The sequence below is a fragment of the Moschus berezovskii genome, chromosome 6, assembly GCF_049115385.1.
Source record: "Moschus berezovskii isolate FMDL1 chromosome 6, NW_MosBer_1.0, whole genome shotgun sequence".
In the NCBI taxonomy this organism is placed as follows: domain Eukaryota; kingdom Metazoa; phylum Chordata; class Mammalia; order Artiodactyla; family Moschidae; genus Moschus; species Moschus berezovskii.
In genome coordinates, this window is record NC_142465.1 from 50,147,714 (window position 1) to 50,161,534 (window position 13,821).

The following is a 13,821-nucleotide window of genomic DNA, read 5'->3' on the forward strand; positions in this document are numbered from 1 at the left end:
ATTATACTTTAATGAAAAATCTAAGATATATTTGCATCTACTGTAATTGTTTGGTCACTTAAAAAATGCCATAGAATGGGAGGAAAATTATGTTAGCCAATACTGCTACTTTTAAAATTTAAGTCTTCCTCAGCATTCAGCATATTTTTTTAAAAGGACATAAAAGTTTTAGAAATGGAATTGTCTCCAAGCTGTCATTAATGCTTATTTTAAAGTAAAGGATATAGGCCCTTTTTGTTTGATCACCTCTAAAGAGATAAGAATCTATGAAGCTGCTAGGAAAATGAGTCCGTGACCAAAATGCTTACTCACTGCAGGAGATTAGAAAATTTTAAACTAAACCTGGAATCTACAGAGACAAAGCAGTCATTTTCTTTGAAAAGTATGTAGGGTTTAGAAACTTTCTGGGATTTGTCTGTAAAAGCACCCCCGGGCCTAATAGTGACGTTTTAGGGAAATGATGGCGTATCAAGGTGGGAAGGCTTGGAGGTGGTGCTCTGTGGGCTCCTGTGGTGGTTAGGAAGTTCTCAGAAGACAGCACTGGAAATTAGATAATTGCTGATGTCATATTTTTCACACACACAATTTGGTGTCCTGGGGGCTATAAAAGCAGCAGCTTCTACTTTCCTATCACAAGCAGAAGCCTCGATACAGGTAAGTCCTCCAATGAACTTGGTAGGATTGGCTTGCTGGGTCTATTACTTCTGGATACTTAATTTTTTCCCCTTAATGTTGATTTTGTTTCTCGTTCTCTTGATACCAGGTTCTCCTTCCCTAGTCACCCACTGCTCAGGTTTGCTTTGTCCACGATGGCTGCCCTGCAGAAATCTGTGCGCTCTCCCCTCATGGACGCTCTGGCCGCTGGCTGCCTCCTTGTCCTGGCGCTGTGCGCCCGGGGCGGAGCGGCTGTGCCGGTCCCGTCGCACTGTAGGCTCACCGAGGCCGACTTCCAGGAGCCCTACGTCTTCAACCACACCTTCACTCTGGCCCAGGAGGTACTCATCTCAGTCTTTCTCTTTTGCATCGCATCTCCTTGGAACCTGAATAGTTCTTAAAATTTCTGCAGAGGACATCTAAGATCGTTAATAGATGAACATTTATCTCTACCAGTATACCTGCCATCATTTTCTATGTCTCTTTTAAGACCTTTTGGAGATCAAGCTTTACCTCAAGACCTTCCACTTTGCCCTTTAGGATATTTACATTCAGTTTTACTCCAAAAGGAGCCATGTAGTAACCCATCTGACTGTTTATGGTTCCCTTTACTCCTCTAAGTATTCCTTTATTTCTTGAAGAGAAAGAAATTGTCATTTTTTGAGCACTTACTATGTTATGAGCTCTATTCTAGGAGCTTTAAATCCATTCTTTTTTTTTTTTACTGTGGTTCATTGACAGTATTATTTAAGTTCCAGGTACACAGCATAGTGATCCACAATTTTTAAAGATTATTCTCCATTTATGGTTATTATAAAATATTGGCTATATTACCTATTCTGTACATTATACTTTTCTATCTTATTTTTTAAATTTATTTTGCAGTATAGTTGGTTTGCAGGGTCATGTTAGTTTCCAGTGAGCAGCACACTGCTTCAGGTCTATATATAGGGATAAATATATATATATATGTATATATAATATATGTATATTCTTTTATATATTCTTTCCCCTTATTGGTTATTATAAAATATTGAGTATAGTTCCCTGTACCATATAGTTACTTCTTGTTAGTTATTTATTTTATACATTGTCATGTATATATGTTAATCCCAAACCTCTAATTTATCCCTCCCCTTAACCCCTGAGCATCCTTATAAACCCATGCACTAAAGAATCCTTTCTTTAGTCTTCACAGTGCTGCTCTGGGAAGAGGGGACAGAGTACAACTCTACTTACAGATATTTCTTCTAGCTTTTTGATGTCCAGGCACTTAATCTTTTCTTCTCTTCCAGGCTAGTTTGGCAGATAACATCACAGATGTTCGTCTCATTGGGAACAAATTGTTCCAGGGAATCAATGTAAGCCATAGGCATGATGCCACTTGTGGTTACTTGGAGCGGTGGTGAGGATGGGCTGGGTATTGTGGATGTCACCTAATTTGAGCCCTGCTGTTTCACTTTCACCAGCAGGTGACGAAGCGCTGCTATCTGCTGAAGCAGGTGCTGAACTTTACTCTTGAAGAGGTGCTGTTCCCCCAATCCGATAAATTCCACCCCTATATGGAAAAGGTGGTGCCCTTCTTCTCCAGGCTCAGCAAAAAGCTAAGCCAATGTGTAAGTTCTTCTCCAGCCTAAGTCCAATCCTCCCAGGTGCCTGCCTTTCCTCTTTCTTCTGTGTGGAACCCTCTTCCATCCCAGCCCCTTCCATGCTGGTAGTAAGAGGTGCCTCCGTCACACCATTACAGAAATCATTTGGCATCACAACCTGTTTGCTTTTGCTTTAATTGAGTCACATTTTGAGTTGATTGTGATGGGCAAGGTCTGAAAGACCACAGGAGGCTCATTTGTCCCTGGGAAAAAGCAATTTGGACTATGTGAGATGAGAAAGATGTTGGGAGCTGTAAGGAAAAATATTTATTGGTACAAATGGATTCACTGAATATAAGTTGAGGGAGAGAGGGAGGGGATGGGAAAGAGAGAAAGGGAGAAACAAGAAGATTTAATATTCGTCAGTGGGTGGGTAGATGAAGACTGCTGCCCTTTTGATAATGGAAGTGACAAAATCAGAGGTGGGTGAGCTTGATGCCTCTGAATATTGAAAACTAAGAAAAATATTTTAGTGGAGTAGGCTGAGCAAAGGGGGCCTAGTATTTGAGGAGTGCCCTGTTCACATAAGATGTTTTATGTAGGTTTCTTGTTCTGAGCCTGTGTTTTTGATGAGGTGCCGTTATGGTTTTATTCTTGACAGGATTTGCATAAACCACTCCGCTCTTTCCACAAACTTCAACCTCAGTAGGGTTTCCCAAAGGTGAAGTGAGGTCCCGTGTAAGGGAAATGACTGGATTTTGGTGTCCCAGGGAATTGAAGAGGTCAGAAAATCTAGGTCACTATTGATATCTAGGTCGTTGTGGGCAAAATTGCTAAGAACTTTAATTCCAGGTGAATGGTAACATACTTCAGTTAGGAAGGCTGAGTTTCAAAAGGCTTCAGTACAACAATGTTAAACTTGTCACTCTCATTTCCATTTTGTAGCATATTGAGTATGACAACCAGCACATCCGGAGAAATGTACAGAATCTGAAGAATACGGTGAAAAAGGTACTACTAACAACTATTAGCGCTAAATCATTTGATAGAAGAGACAAATATCGTTTTTCTTCCCTTTCTTTCCTTTTTTCTCCCACGTCATGAGTTTTCACTTGACTCTCCTGCCATTGGGTTGATTATTTAGGTGCACATACATATAGATGTATCTACATGTTTATAAGTCAGTTTCCAAATTTTGAAAATTCTAAAAGTGGCTGGGAACTTAAGTCATCTAATTTTGTCACCCATGTTCTAGGGATGGCCATTGTCAGAGTCAGAAAAGACTGCAGGACCTCTGAATCCCATCCAGGCCAGAAGTGCTGGATATTATACTTAGTCTCATTAGTTCTTAGGGAAATTTAAGATACCTACTGATTCATTTAGTCTGAAGAATCAAAACCAGAAAACTGGAGAAAACTCATTTGAAATAATTTTGAAGTCATTCACATGATGATGTAAAACTTGGAGAAATATACCTAAAACAGCCATAATAAAAGAGCTGGACTTGCACATAGGATAAATTTCTGGAATGGTTTGATACTTACATTTAACTATTAAAATACCCAGCAGCTATTGGTTTTAATTTAAAAGTGAGAGTGAATGACCCCCCAGTTTCTTTTACATAGTTTCAAATATTAATATTAGTAATGGATTCATTGTAGGGAAATGAATGTCCACACTGGAAGCCCTCTTTCTTCCTCTTTTGTTTTCCTTCTTTCCTGGTCTCTTCCTTCCCTCGACAATGTGCTAGTGAGCATCTATCTGATATAGGTTGGCGTATATTTTGACAGAGAATGATATGGTCAGGTGGCCTATTTGGGGGAAAAGAACAATAGGGGATGGCTCAGCTCAGCCGCTGTGACTCATCCAAAAACCAGAGCTACCATGAGAAGCAGCAAAAGTGATGATGTGGCAAGCAGATACAATTAAACCTCAGAAACAAAAAGGCTCTGGTTGATAGAATTTTCAGTAACAAGTGTAACCTCAATTCCCCCTTTTTTTCATCTTGATTTTTTTAATAAAAAGTATCTCTTCCTGAATGTGATTTAATGAACAATGTCAATGTCTTCCTTTGATAACTGAAGGATTTTTTTCATTGTGAAGATAAATTCTCTTGTCATAGAACGATTAGCTAGACACAGAGGGCTGAATATTAGCATGCCATAGCCAAGAAGTACTTTGCATTTCTGGTGTGAAAAATTCCTCATATGAGCTTACTTGGTTGTGTTTAGAAAAGTGGAGTGTGGGAGAGAAAAAGCTGATGTGATTTGTGTGGGAAAACAGAGATTTTAAAGTTCTTAATCCATTTTGAGGGAATTGACTTTCACATTAGCAATCAGTTGCCATGTGGATGAGTCGTTACGATTTTTTTTTTTAACCCTGTAGTTCCAGAAAGCATAGTGAGAAATCATTCAGAGAAATCTCAGCATGCATAAACAGTGGTCAGCACTGTGAAATGGGGGGGCATTTTGGGGGGATAGTAATCCCCTGTCACTGAAGGATAGCAGAAAGCAGGCTGTAGCAGAACAGAGGACAGTAGAATTCTTTATCATCTTGGGAGTCTTTGAGATATTAAAAAAAAATCTCTTGTCATTATGTTGAAGTATTGAAAAGTGGAAAGATGGAAGAAAGCAGGAAGAGAAAGACCAACGTCCAGGGGACAATGATGACTGAGGGTTGCTGTTTTCTTTGAAATAATCTTGAGCACGTTTAATAGATTAGACACGTTTCAGAGGAGGGGATTTAGACTTGTGTTCCCTCTCCCATGGGATTTAAAAGACTCCTTTGCCTACTACTTGGGAGGAGGAGGAGGAAAGAAAGGGTGTTAGACTCTGTATCTGGCCTTTCACTGTTAAACCAACTAGATAGGAGGCATTTGATATTTCCCCCACTAAAGCGAAAACTTGTTTTCACCCACCTTGGTCAAGAAAGTGGAAACAGAGAAAGTCCACATGTTTTAGTAAATGTGGTAGTTTTGATTCAAGACTATTGGAGTTGAGGTGGTTATATTCACTGATTGGTCACAGACAGTCATGGGGCTCAGAGGCAGGGCAAGGAGGGATGAGTGGTGCTTGGGTCCCCCAGATCGCAGCACAGCCTCCACCTGCTTGCTGTGGTTCAGCAGTGATTTAACACGTCACCCAGCTGAGACTGATGCCCATAGGTGCCCTCTCAGATCAGGTCGTATACTTTTGGAAAGGGTATTATCACTAATCTTTTATAAAAGGCTAAAATTTGGTTTCTGTTCCAACAACCTAACCATCTCATCTCTCTCTAATTTGTGTCTCTTTAGAAAGCATGGTATAAATGCTTAAATACTTCTGTGTTCTTATTTTCACAGCTTGGAGAGAGTGGAGAGATTAAAGTCATTGGAGAACTGAGCTTGCTGTTTATAGCCCTGAAACGTGAATGTGCTCAAGTAGAGCAAGGCTGGAAAATGGGTTACTAACCTTTCTCATCTGTTAAACAATAAGATCCCCTGAGGTTTTCTTTTATCAGAAGGAAAAGGGGAAGCCAAACTCCACAGTCCTGTGTAAATTCTAAAAAAAACCCTGGCTTAACTTCAAAATGAGAACAATGTCACTTGTATCCATAAGATCAGGAGCTAGACCTTCCAAGCATATTAATAACTTTTTATTCTAGTCAGTGTTTTATACAAAGAAATTTAACTATTTCCCCACAAAAAAGATTACTTTCTATCTCTTTAGAAAAAGCCCCTAAATAACTTCATTTCCATAATCAATACTTTATATTTATGAATTAATTTATTGTTACAAGTATATGTCTTATTATTTATGTCACTTTACTAATATGGGTTTATTTATGGAAGCATTATATTTCTACTTAATCATAAGGTTAATAGTAATATTTATTATAATAATTATGGAGCTATGTTTATTTGGTATCAATAAACGCATTGATATCCTAAACCTTGTGACTTTGTGAGTTTTTCCCCCTTTAATGTTTTCACTACCATCATCACCATCATCATCATCATCATGTAATCATTCCTATTTGCTAAATGGGTTCAAAAGCTGTATAAATGATTTTATTCCTGACTCTAAGCAAATGAGGTGCTATTAGTATTATCCCCTTTTACTGGTGAGAAAACTGAATCAGAAACATGTTTAAAATATTGTGTCACTATGAGTAGTTGAAGCTTTTTAAGTTAGGTCTACCTGATTTCTAGGGGCTCTTCTGTATTACCTATATAGATTTATTGTGTTGATGCAGCATATGATTCTGAAAGTAAAAAGATAAGAAATTTAAAAGAATTCATCTGCATCATTAGCAGTTTGTGGATAAAAGAAAAGAATGATGCTGGAGGAGGAATACATATTGCCTCTGTTGATATAGATAAACTGCTTTTATTTCTAGGTTGAGCCTGTTAGGCAGGGCATCCTCCAGTTTGCCTGTGAGTCAGGAAGGAAAGGGGAAGCTAACTGAGTTTGGGGAGTCTCATCTGCTAGTGGAGTTTAGCCCTGATAAGAGAAGTCTTGTGAGTGGAAGATGAAACACACATGAGGGCAGAAGCTGGACATTGTCAAGATCTGTGTAGCAGTCCAGAGAAGAGAGTGGAGATAAAAGTTGGACTAGTTCTGCCTAGAAGAACGGACAAACAACACCAGCACTGAAGCTTGTATAGGTCTTTCCGTGGAAGGTGAAAGTCGGTGGTCAGCAGTCTAAAATGTTTTCTTCTCCAAAAAACCAGGAACTATTCTACAGGGCACTCACCAATTGTTTGCCAAGCTCCTGAAGGATGAGGTCAAGACTGGTGATTATTAATATATAGAGCACATAGAAGTGGTTACCTGTGCGGAGAAGGGCAATGTTCAGGAGAATAAGATGTATGAACTATTAGGTATAAAATAAGCTACAAGGATATGTTGTACAGCATGGGAAACACACTGAATATTTTGTAACTATAAATGAAGTATGCTGCTGTTGCTGGTAAGTTGCATCAGTGTGTCTGACTCTGTGTGACCCCACAGACGGCAGGCCACCAGGCTCCCCTGTCCCTGGGATTCTCCAGGCAAGAATACTCGAGTGGGTGGCCATTTCCTTCTCCAACGCATGAAAGTGAAAAGTGAAAGTGAATTCGCTCAGTCGTGTCCAACTCTTCCCGACCCCATGGATTGTAGCAAACTGAGAGTTGGACTGTGAAGAAAGCTGATCGCCGAAGAATTGACGCTTTTGAACTGTGGTGTTGGAGAAGACTCTTGAGAGTCCCTTGGACTGCAAGAAGATCCAACCAGTCCATTCTAAAGGAGATCAATCCTGGGTGTTCATTGGAAGGACTGATGCTAAAGCTGAAACTCCAATACTTTGGCCACCTCATGCAATGAGTTGACTCACTGGAAAAGAGTCTGATGCTGGGAAGGATTAGGGGCGGGAGGAGAAGGGGATGACAGAGAATGAGATGGCTGGATGGCATCACCGACTCTGTGGACATGAGTTTGAGTGAACTCTGGGAGTTGGTGATAGACAGGGAGGCCTGGCGTGCTGTGATTCATGGGGTCGCAGAGAGTCGGACACGACTGAGCGACTGAACTGAACTGAACTGAACTGAGGCTCCTCCATCCATGGGATTCTCCAGGCAAGAATATTGGAGTGGGTAGCCATTGCCTTCTCCAATAAATGAAGTATAACCTTTATTTTTTTTTCTGGTTTCATTCACTTTATTATTCTCTTTATAAAATTATGTGGTGGCTACAGCTGGGGCCTGGGTCCTCTGCATGGAGACTCTGGTGTGGGTCTTCACAAGATGGTCAGTGAATTCCTGATATGGAGACCTGGTGAACACCGTCTCTTTCCAGAGGTCAGGGGTGAGATAACTGGTTGGAAATGGCATCAAAAGTGGCCTTGGCGAAGTTGCCCAGGGTGGCGGTGCAGCCCCTGGCAGAAGTGTAGCAGTCCTCGATGGTGGCCATCATTATCAGCTTCTTGGGCACAGGGGCAGAGACGATGCCAGTGCCTCTGGGGGCAGGGATAAGGCGTATCAGCATGGAGCTATAGCGGCCAGTCACCTTGCAAGGAATCCTGTGGGGCTTGCCGATCTTGTTCCCCCAGTAGCCTTTTCGCACGAGGATGATGGACAGCTTGGCTAGGATGCTGGCCCCATGGATGGCAGTGGTTACTTTCTTAGAACACCCAGACTAACATGTCTGTTGTAATCCCCGATGGCAACAAATGCCTTGAACCTGGTCCACTGGCCAGCACGAGTCTGCTTTTGCACGAGCATAATCTTCAAAACCTCATCCTTGAGGGATGCTCCCAAGGAAAAAGTCAATAATCTCAGACTCCTTGATGGGCAGAGAGAAAAGGTAGATCTCCTCCAGGGACTTGATCTTCATGTCCTTGACCAGGTGGCCCAGCTTGGTAACCGGGAGCCACTCCTTGTCTTGGCCTTACTTCCGTGAACTCCACAGCCTCTGCCCTGGCCACGACCCCGGCCACGACCCCTGCCCCAGAAGCCAATGCTGAAGCCACTGCGGCCTCCCATTTCAGGGCCCCTGGGGTCTCCGGGCTCTCCTGCAGCACTGACGTCATCTGCCATTTGGTGTTTTCACAAAGAAGAAGCGAAGTATAACCTTTAAAAATCATGAATCACAATATCATACACCTGTAACTTATATAATGTTGTGCAGCAACTATCAGTTCAGTTCAGTCACTCAGTCGTATCTGACTCTTTGCAAACCCATGAACCACAGCACCCCAGGTCTCCCTGTCCATCACCAACTCCTGGAGTCTACCCAAACCCATGTCCATGGAGTTGGTGATGCCATCCAACCATCTCATCCTCTGTCGTCCCCTTCTCCTCCTGCCCTCAATCTTTCCCAGCATCAGGGTCTTTTCAAATGAGTCACCTCTTCGCATCAGGTGGCCAAAGTATTGGAGTTTCAGCTTCAACATCACTGCTTGCAATGAACACCCAGGACTGATCTCCTTTAGGATGGGCTGGTTGAATCTCCTTGCAGTCCAAGGGCCTTTCAAGAGTCTTCTCCAACACCACAGTTCAAAAACATCAATTCTTCGGTGCTCAACTTTCTTTATAGTTCAACTCTCACATCCATACATGACCACTGGAAAAACCATAGCCTTGACTAGATGGACCTTTGATGGCAATGTAAAGACTCTGTATTTAATATGCTGTCTAGCTTGGTCATAACTTCCCTGCCAAGGAGTAAGCGTCTTTTAATTTCATGGCTGCAGTCACCATCTGCAGTGATTTTGGAGCCCCCCAAAATAAAGTCAGCCACTATTTCCACCGTTGCCCCATCTATTTCCCATGAAGTGATGGGACCAGATGCCATGATCTTCGTTTTCTGAATGTTGAGCTTTAAGCCAACTTTTTCACTCTCCTCTTTTACTTTCATCTAGAGGCTCTTTAGTTCCTCTTCACTTTCTTCCATAAGGGTGGTGTCATCTGCATATCTGAGGTTATTGATATTTCTCCCAACAATCTTGATTCCAGCTTGCGCTTCTTCCTGCCCAGCGTTTCTCCTGATGTGCTCTGCATATAAGTTAAATAAGCAGGGTGACAATACACAGCTTTGACATACTCCTTTTCCTATTTGGAACCAGTCTGTTGTTCCATGTCCAGTTCTAACTGTTGCTTCCTGACCTGCATACAGGTTTCTCAAGAGGCAGGTCAGGTGGTCTGGTATTCCCATTTCTTTCAGAATTTTCCACAGTTTATTGTGATCCACACAATCAAAAGCTTTGGCATAGCCAATAAAGCACAAATAGATGTTTTTCTTGAACTCTTGCTTTTTCCATGATCCAGCGGATGTTGGCAATTTGATCTCTGGTTCCTCTGCCTTTTCTAAAACCAGCTTGGACATCTGGAAGTTCACGGTTCATGTATTGCTGAAGCTTGGCTTGGAGAATTTTAAGCATAACTTTACTAGCATGTGAGATGAGTGCAATTGTGCAGTAGTTTGAACATTCTTTGGCATTGCCTTTCTTTGCGATTGGAATGAAAACTGACCTTTTCCAGTCCTGTGGCCACTGCTGAGTTTTCCAAATTTGCTGGTATATTGAGTGCAGCACTTTCACAGCATCATCTTTCAGGATTTGAAATAGCTCAGCTGGAATTCCATCACTTCCACTAGCTTTGTTTGTAGTGTTGCTTCCTAAAGCCCACTTGACTTCACATTCCAGGATGTCTGGCTCTAGGTGAGTGATCACACCATCGTGGTTATCGGGGTCATGAAGGTCTTTTTTGTACAGTTCTTCTGTGTATTCTCACCACCTCTTAATATCTTCTGCTTTTGTTAGGTCCATACCATTTCTGTTCTTTATTGTGCCCACATTTGCATGAAATATTCCCTTGGTATCTCTAATTTTCTTGAAGAGATCTCTAGTCTTTCCCATTCTATTGTTTTCCTCTATTTCTTTGCATTGATGGCTGAGGAAGGCTTTCTTATCTCTCCTTGCTGTTCTTTGGAACTCTGCATTCAAATGGGTATATCTTTCCTTTTCTCCTTTGTTTTTCGCTTCTCTTTTCACAGCTATTTGAAAGCCCTCCTCAGACAGCCATTTTTCACTTTTGCATTTCTTTTTCTTGGGGATGGTTTTGATTCTTATATCTTGTACAATGTCACGAACCTCCATCCAAAGTTCATCAGGCACTCTGTCTATCAGATCTAGTCCCTTAAATCTATTTCTCACTTCCACTGTATAGTCATAAGGGATTTGATTTAGGTCATACCTGAATGGTCTAGTGGTTTTCTCCACTTTCTTCAATTTCAGTCTGAATTTGGCAGTAAGCAACTACAGCAACTATACTTCACTTTAGAAAAAGACTGGTGGTGATTGTGAGCACATGTAAATTGCGCGTTCACTGATGGATAAAGTAGAGTGAATACTTTTGGTGTTGGCTCCAAATGCTGAAAGGTACCGAAGCTAAGCTTCCAGGATAATGGGATGAGAATTATTTATGGGTTAAGCTGAGTTTTAGGACTCTTTTCTCTCTTCTTCCAACTAAGTCTCAGGGTAATGACTTGAGAAAAATTTGGTACTGCACTTGTTTTTGACCAGTCTTCTAGAAATCGAGCCATCAGTGGAAGAGTACCTCTAAGATTGGATTCACAGATGCTTCCATCCTATTACAGAGAGTCTGAAATGGAGAGATTTAAAAATTCTGAATGCCAATGGATATAAGGAATAAGGTGCCAGGATCCTGTCCAAGTCTGGAGAGCAGTGCTGGAAATGTTATAGTGACATGAGATAGTCCAAATTCCTCATGGGGAATCTTGACATAATCACTTGCAGTTGCTGTAGCAACTCTTATTTTTTTGGCATCAGTGGCAGTGGCTAGCATTTGGCTGGTACTACTGGCATGGCTCGTTCTTGGCACTGGCAGAAGCCTTGGGTGTCTACTTCCCCAGCAGCAGATGGCAATATTCAGGTATTTAAGAAGACTAATCTGTGAGCTTGTATGGGACACAAGCCCCCCTAAGACCCTAACCAGCATTTGGGATTGAGAAGCTGTCCCCTGAGGGTTTCAAGTGTGGGAAGACTTGATATGACTCATGACTGTTGGGTGGAGAATAGTTCTAGAAGGGTAAGAATAGAAACAAGGCCAGTGTAATCATTGGAGGGGCACCCAAAGCTGGTGCTATGGGAGAACCCAAAGGGTTAGGGTGGAGAGGGAGTTGCGAGGAGGGTTCAGGTTGGGAGGTACACATGTATACCTGTGGCCAATTCATGCTGATGTATGGCAAAAACCATCACAATATTGTAAAGTAGTTATCTTCCAATTAAATAAATAATTTTTTTTTAAATAAAAGGAAAGTGGTGATTGAACTGAAATAGATGAGGTTAGAGCCAGAGTGTGACTGTGTGTGAGTGTGACTCAGCAACTTGGTGGCCTGGGACATAAGAGCTGTGTATGGATCAAATTCATTAACAGGAAAACTGAGCCTTTAGTTTTTCTCCTGTCCCTTCATTTACACTATAATATTCAGTAGCATGCAGTGCTTCATATTGGAATGATGATAAAGACAGTGATTTTTGTACTGAAAGGAGGTCAAGATTTCAAGATTTGAGTGCAGACACTTAAATGAGGAGAATGCAGCGATACCAGGGTTGAAACCCAGGGTCCTATTGTCCCCGAGGCAACCCCCAGCATAGTGACTGTATCTTTAAACTCTACTTCAAGGAATGTTTATTGTTGTTGACAAAACAGCTAGACAAGTCTGGACTGTTGCTGTTGTGCATCATGCTAAGTCGTATCTGACTCTTTGCGACCCCATGCTCCTCTCTCCATGGGATTCTCCAGGCAAGAACACTGGAGTGGGCTGCCATTTCCTTCTCCAGGGATCTTCTTGACCCAGGAATCGAACCTGAATCTCCTGCATTGCAGGCAGGTTCTTTACCCTCTGAGCCATCGGGAAAGCCCAGACAAGGCTGGGATGACTGATCCTAATTGCCAAGAGGAAACTGTATTACTGCTACCCCCTGCAGGCTAGGTGGACTGCAACTGGACCAGAGGGTCACTCGGTTGTCTTGCCAACTTGCCCAACAGTCTGGTCAATAAAAAACTGCATTAACCCCAAAGAGACAGGATCCTCAAAACTCCCATTTCTGAAGGAATGAGGTTTAGTCCCTTTATTGGGTGAAGGACCACATGCAATGAAGGAGCAGGCAGACAGTAAAGGGAATGGGTGGTGCAAGAAGGAACTCACGATTTTTGAAGTCCGGTGAACAGCTACAAAAGCAGGCATTGTCGTAGACGTGGTTTCTGTTAATTCATTCTTTGTCCTCTTTTCCCCTCCTCCCTCCTCTCTTATATGAACAGTACTAAAGAGGGCGAAATTTCAGTTTTCGGCTGGGACTGTGACCACATTGACCTCCTCCATATGGTGTTGTTGATGAGATTTCTGAGTATTTCCTGTGTTGGAGACAAGCATTTCCCATCTGAGTAAAGACAAGAATGGGAGCTGAAGAAAAGAGGAATGGGTTGTGCTACTTTGGCCCTCCAGATCCATCATCTGTTCTTTCCCACTCTGCTTTGTCTGCAGAGAAATTGACATACATGAATTGCTCCCTATATGTGCTGACTTTCTGGGTTTTGATTGCATTTGGCAAGTGAAATAAGTTAGGAGACTGAAAGAAGACAATAAAGCTAAAATACATATTCCTTTGGAACCCTCCAGCCAAGTTGCCTTGCAGGTTGGTTGTCTACTTCTACCCAAAACCTCAGCTCATGCAGACAGCTCTCGTCTATATAATTCTCCTTTCTAGATCTGGAAATTGCTCTCAGTCCTGGTCCTTATTGGGCTTCCAGCTATTGTTAGCTTTGGGGCATCACATTGCTTCTTTCCAGGGTTCCTTAAACTCTCTCCACACCTTAAAAAAGTCAATCCTTTATTAAACTCTTTTTCAAACACAATATTGTAAATCAACTGTATAACAATAAAAATTTTTTTTAAAACATAAACTAGTTCAACCACTATGGAAAACATATGGAAGTTTCTTAAAAAAACTTAAAATTACCATATGATCCAGAAATCCTACTCCTGGACATTTACCTGGAAGAGATAAAAACTCTTAATTTGAAAAGATACATGTA

The 13,821-nt window shown here is 41.7% G+C and overlaps 1 protein-coding gene and 1 pseudogene across 1 annotated transcript; one reads left to right on the forward strand and one right to left on the reverse strand.

Annotated features, from left to right (window-relative positions):
- The first annotated feature begins 766 nt into the window (after nucleotides 1–766).
- On the forward strand, nucleotides 767–6,059 carry IL22 (interleukin 22). Its single transcript, XM_055396034.1, has 5 exons — nucleotides 767–995; nucleotides 1,950–2,015; nucleotides 2,124–2,270; nucleotides 3,189–3,254; nucleotides 5,584–6,059. Exons 1-5 carry the CDS (start codon nucleotides 810–812, stop codon nucleotides 5,689–5,691), a joined length of 573 nt encoding a protein of 190 aa, XP_055252009.1. The 5' UTR covers nucleotides 767–809; the 3' UTR covers nucleotides 5,692–6,059.
- A 1,882-nt stretch (nucleotides 6,060–7,941) lies between these two features.
- LOC129536368 (small ribosomal subunit protein uS5 pseudogene) lies at nucleotides 7,942–8,799 on the reverse strand (annotated as a pseudogene).
- Between the last annotated feature and the right edge of the window lie 5,022 nt (nucleotides 8,800–13,821).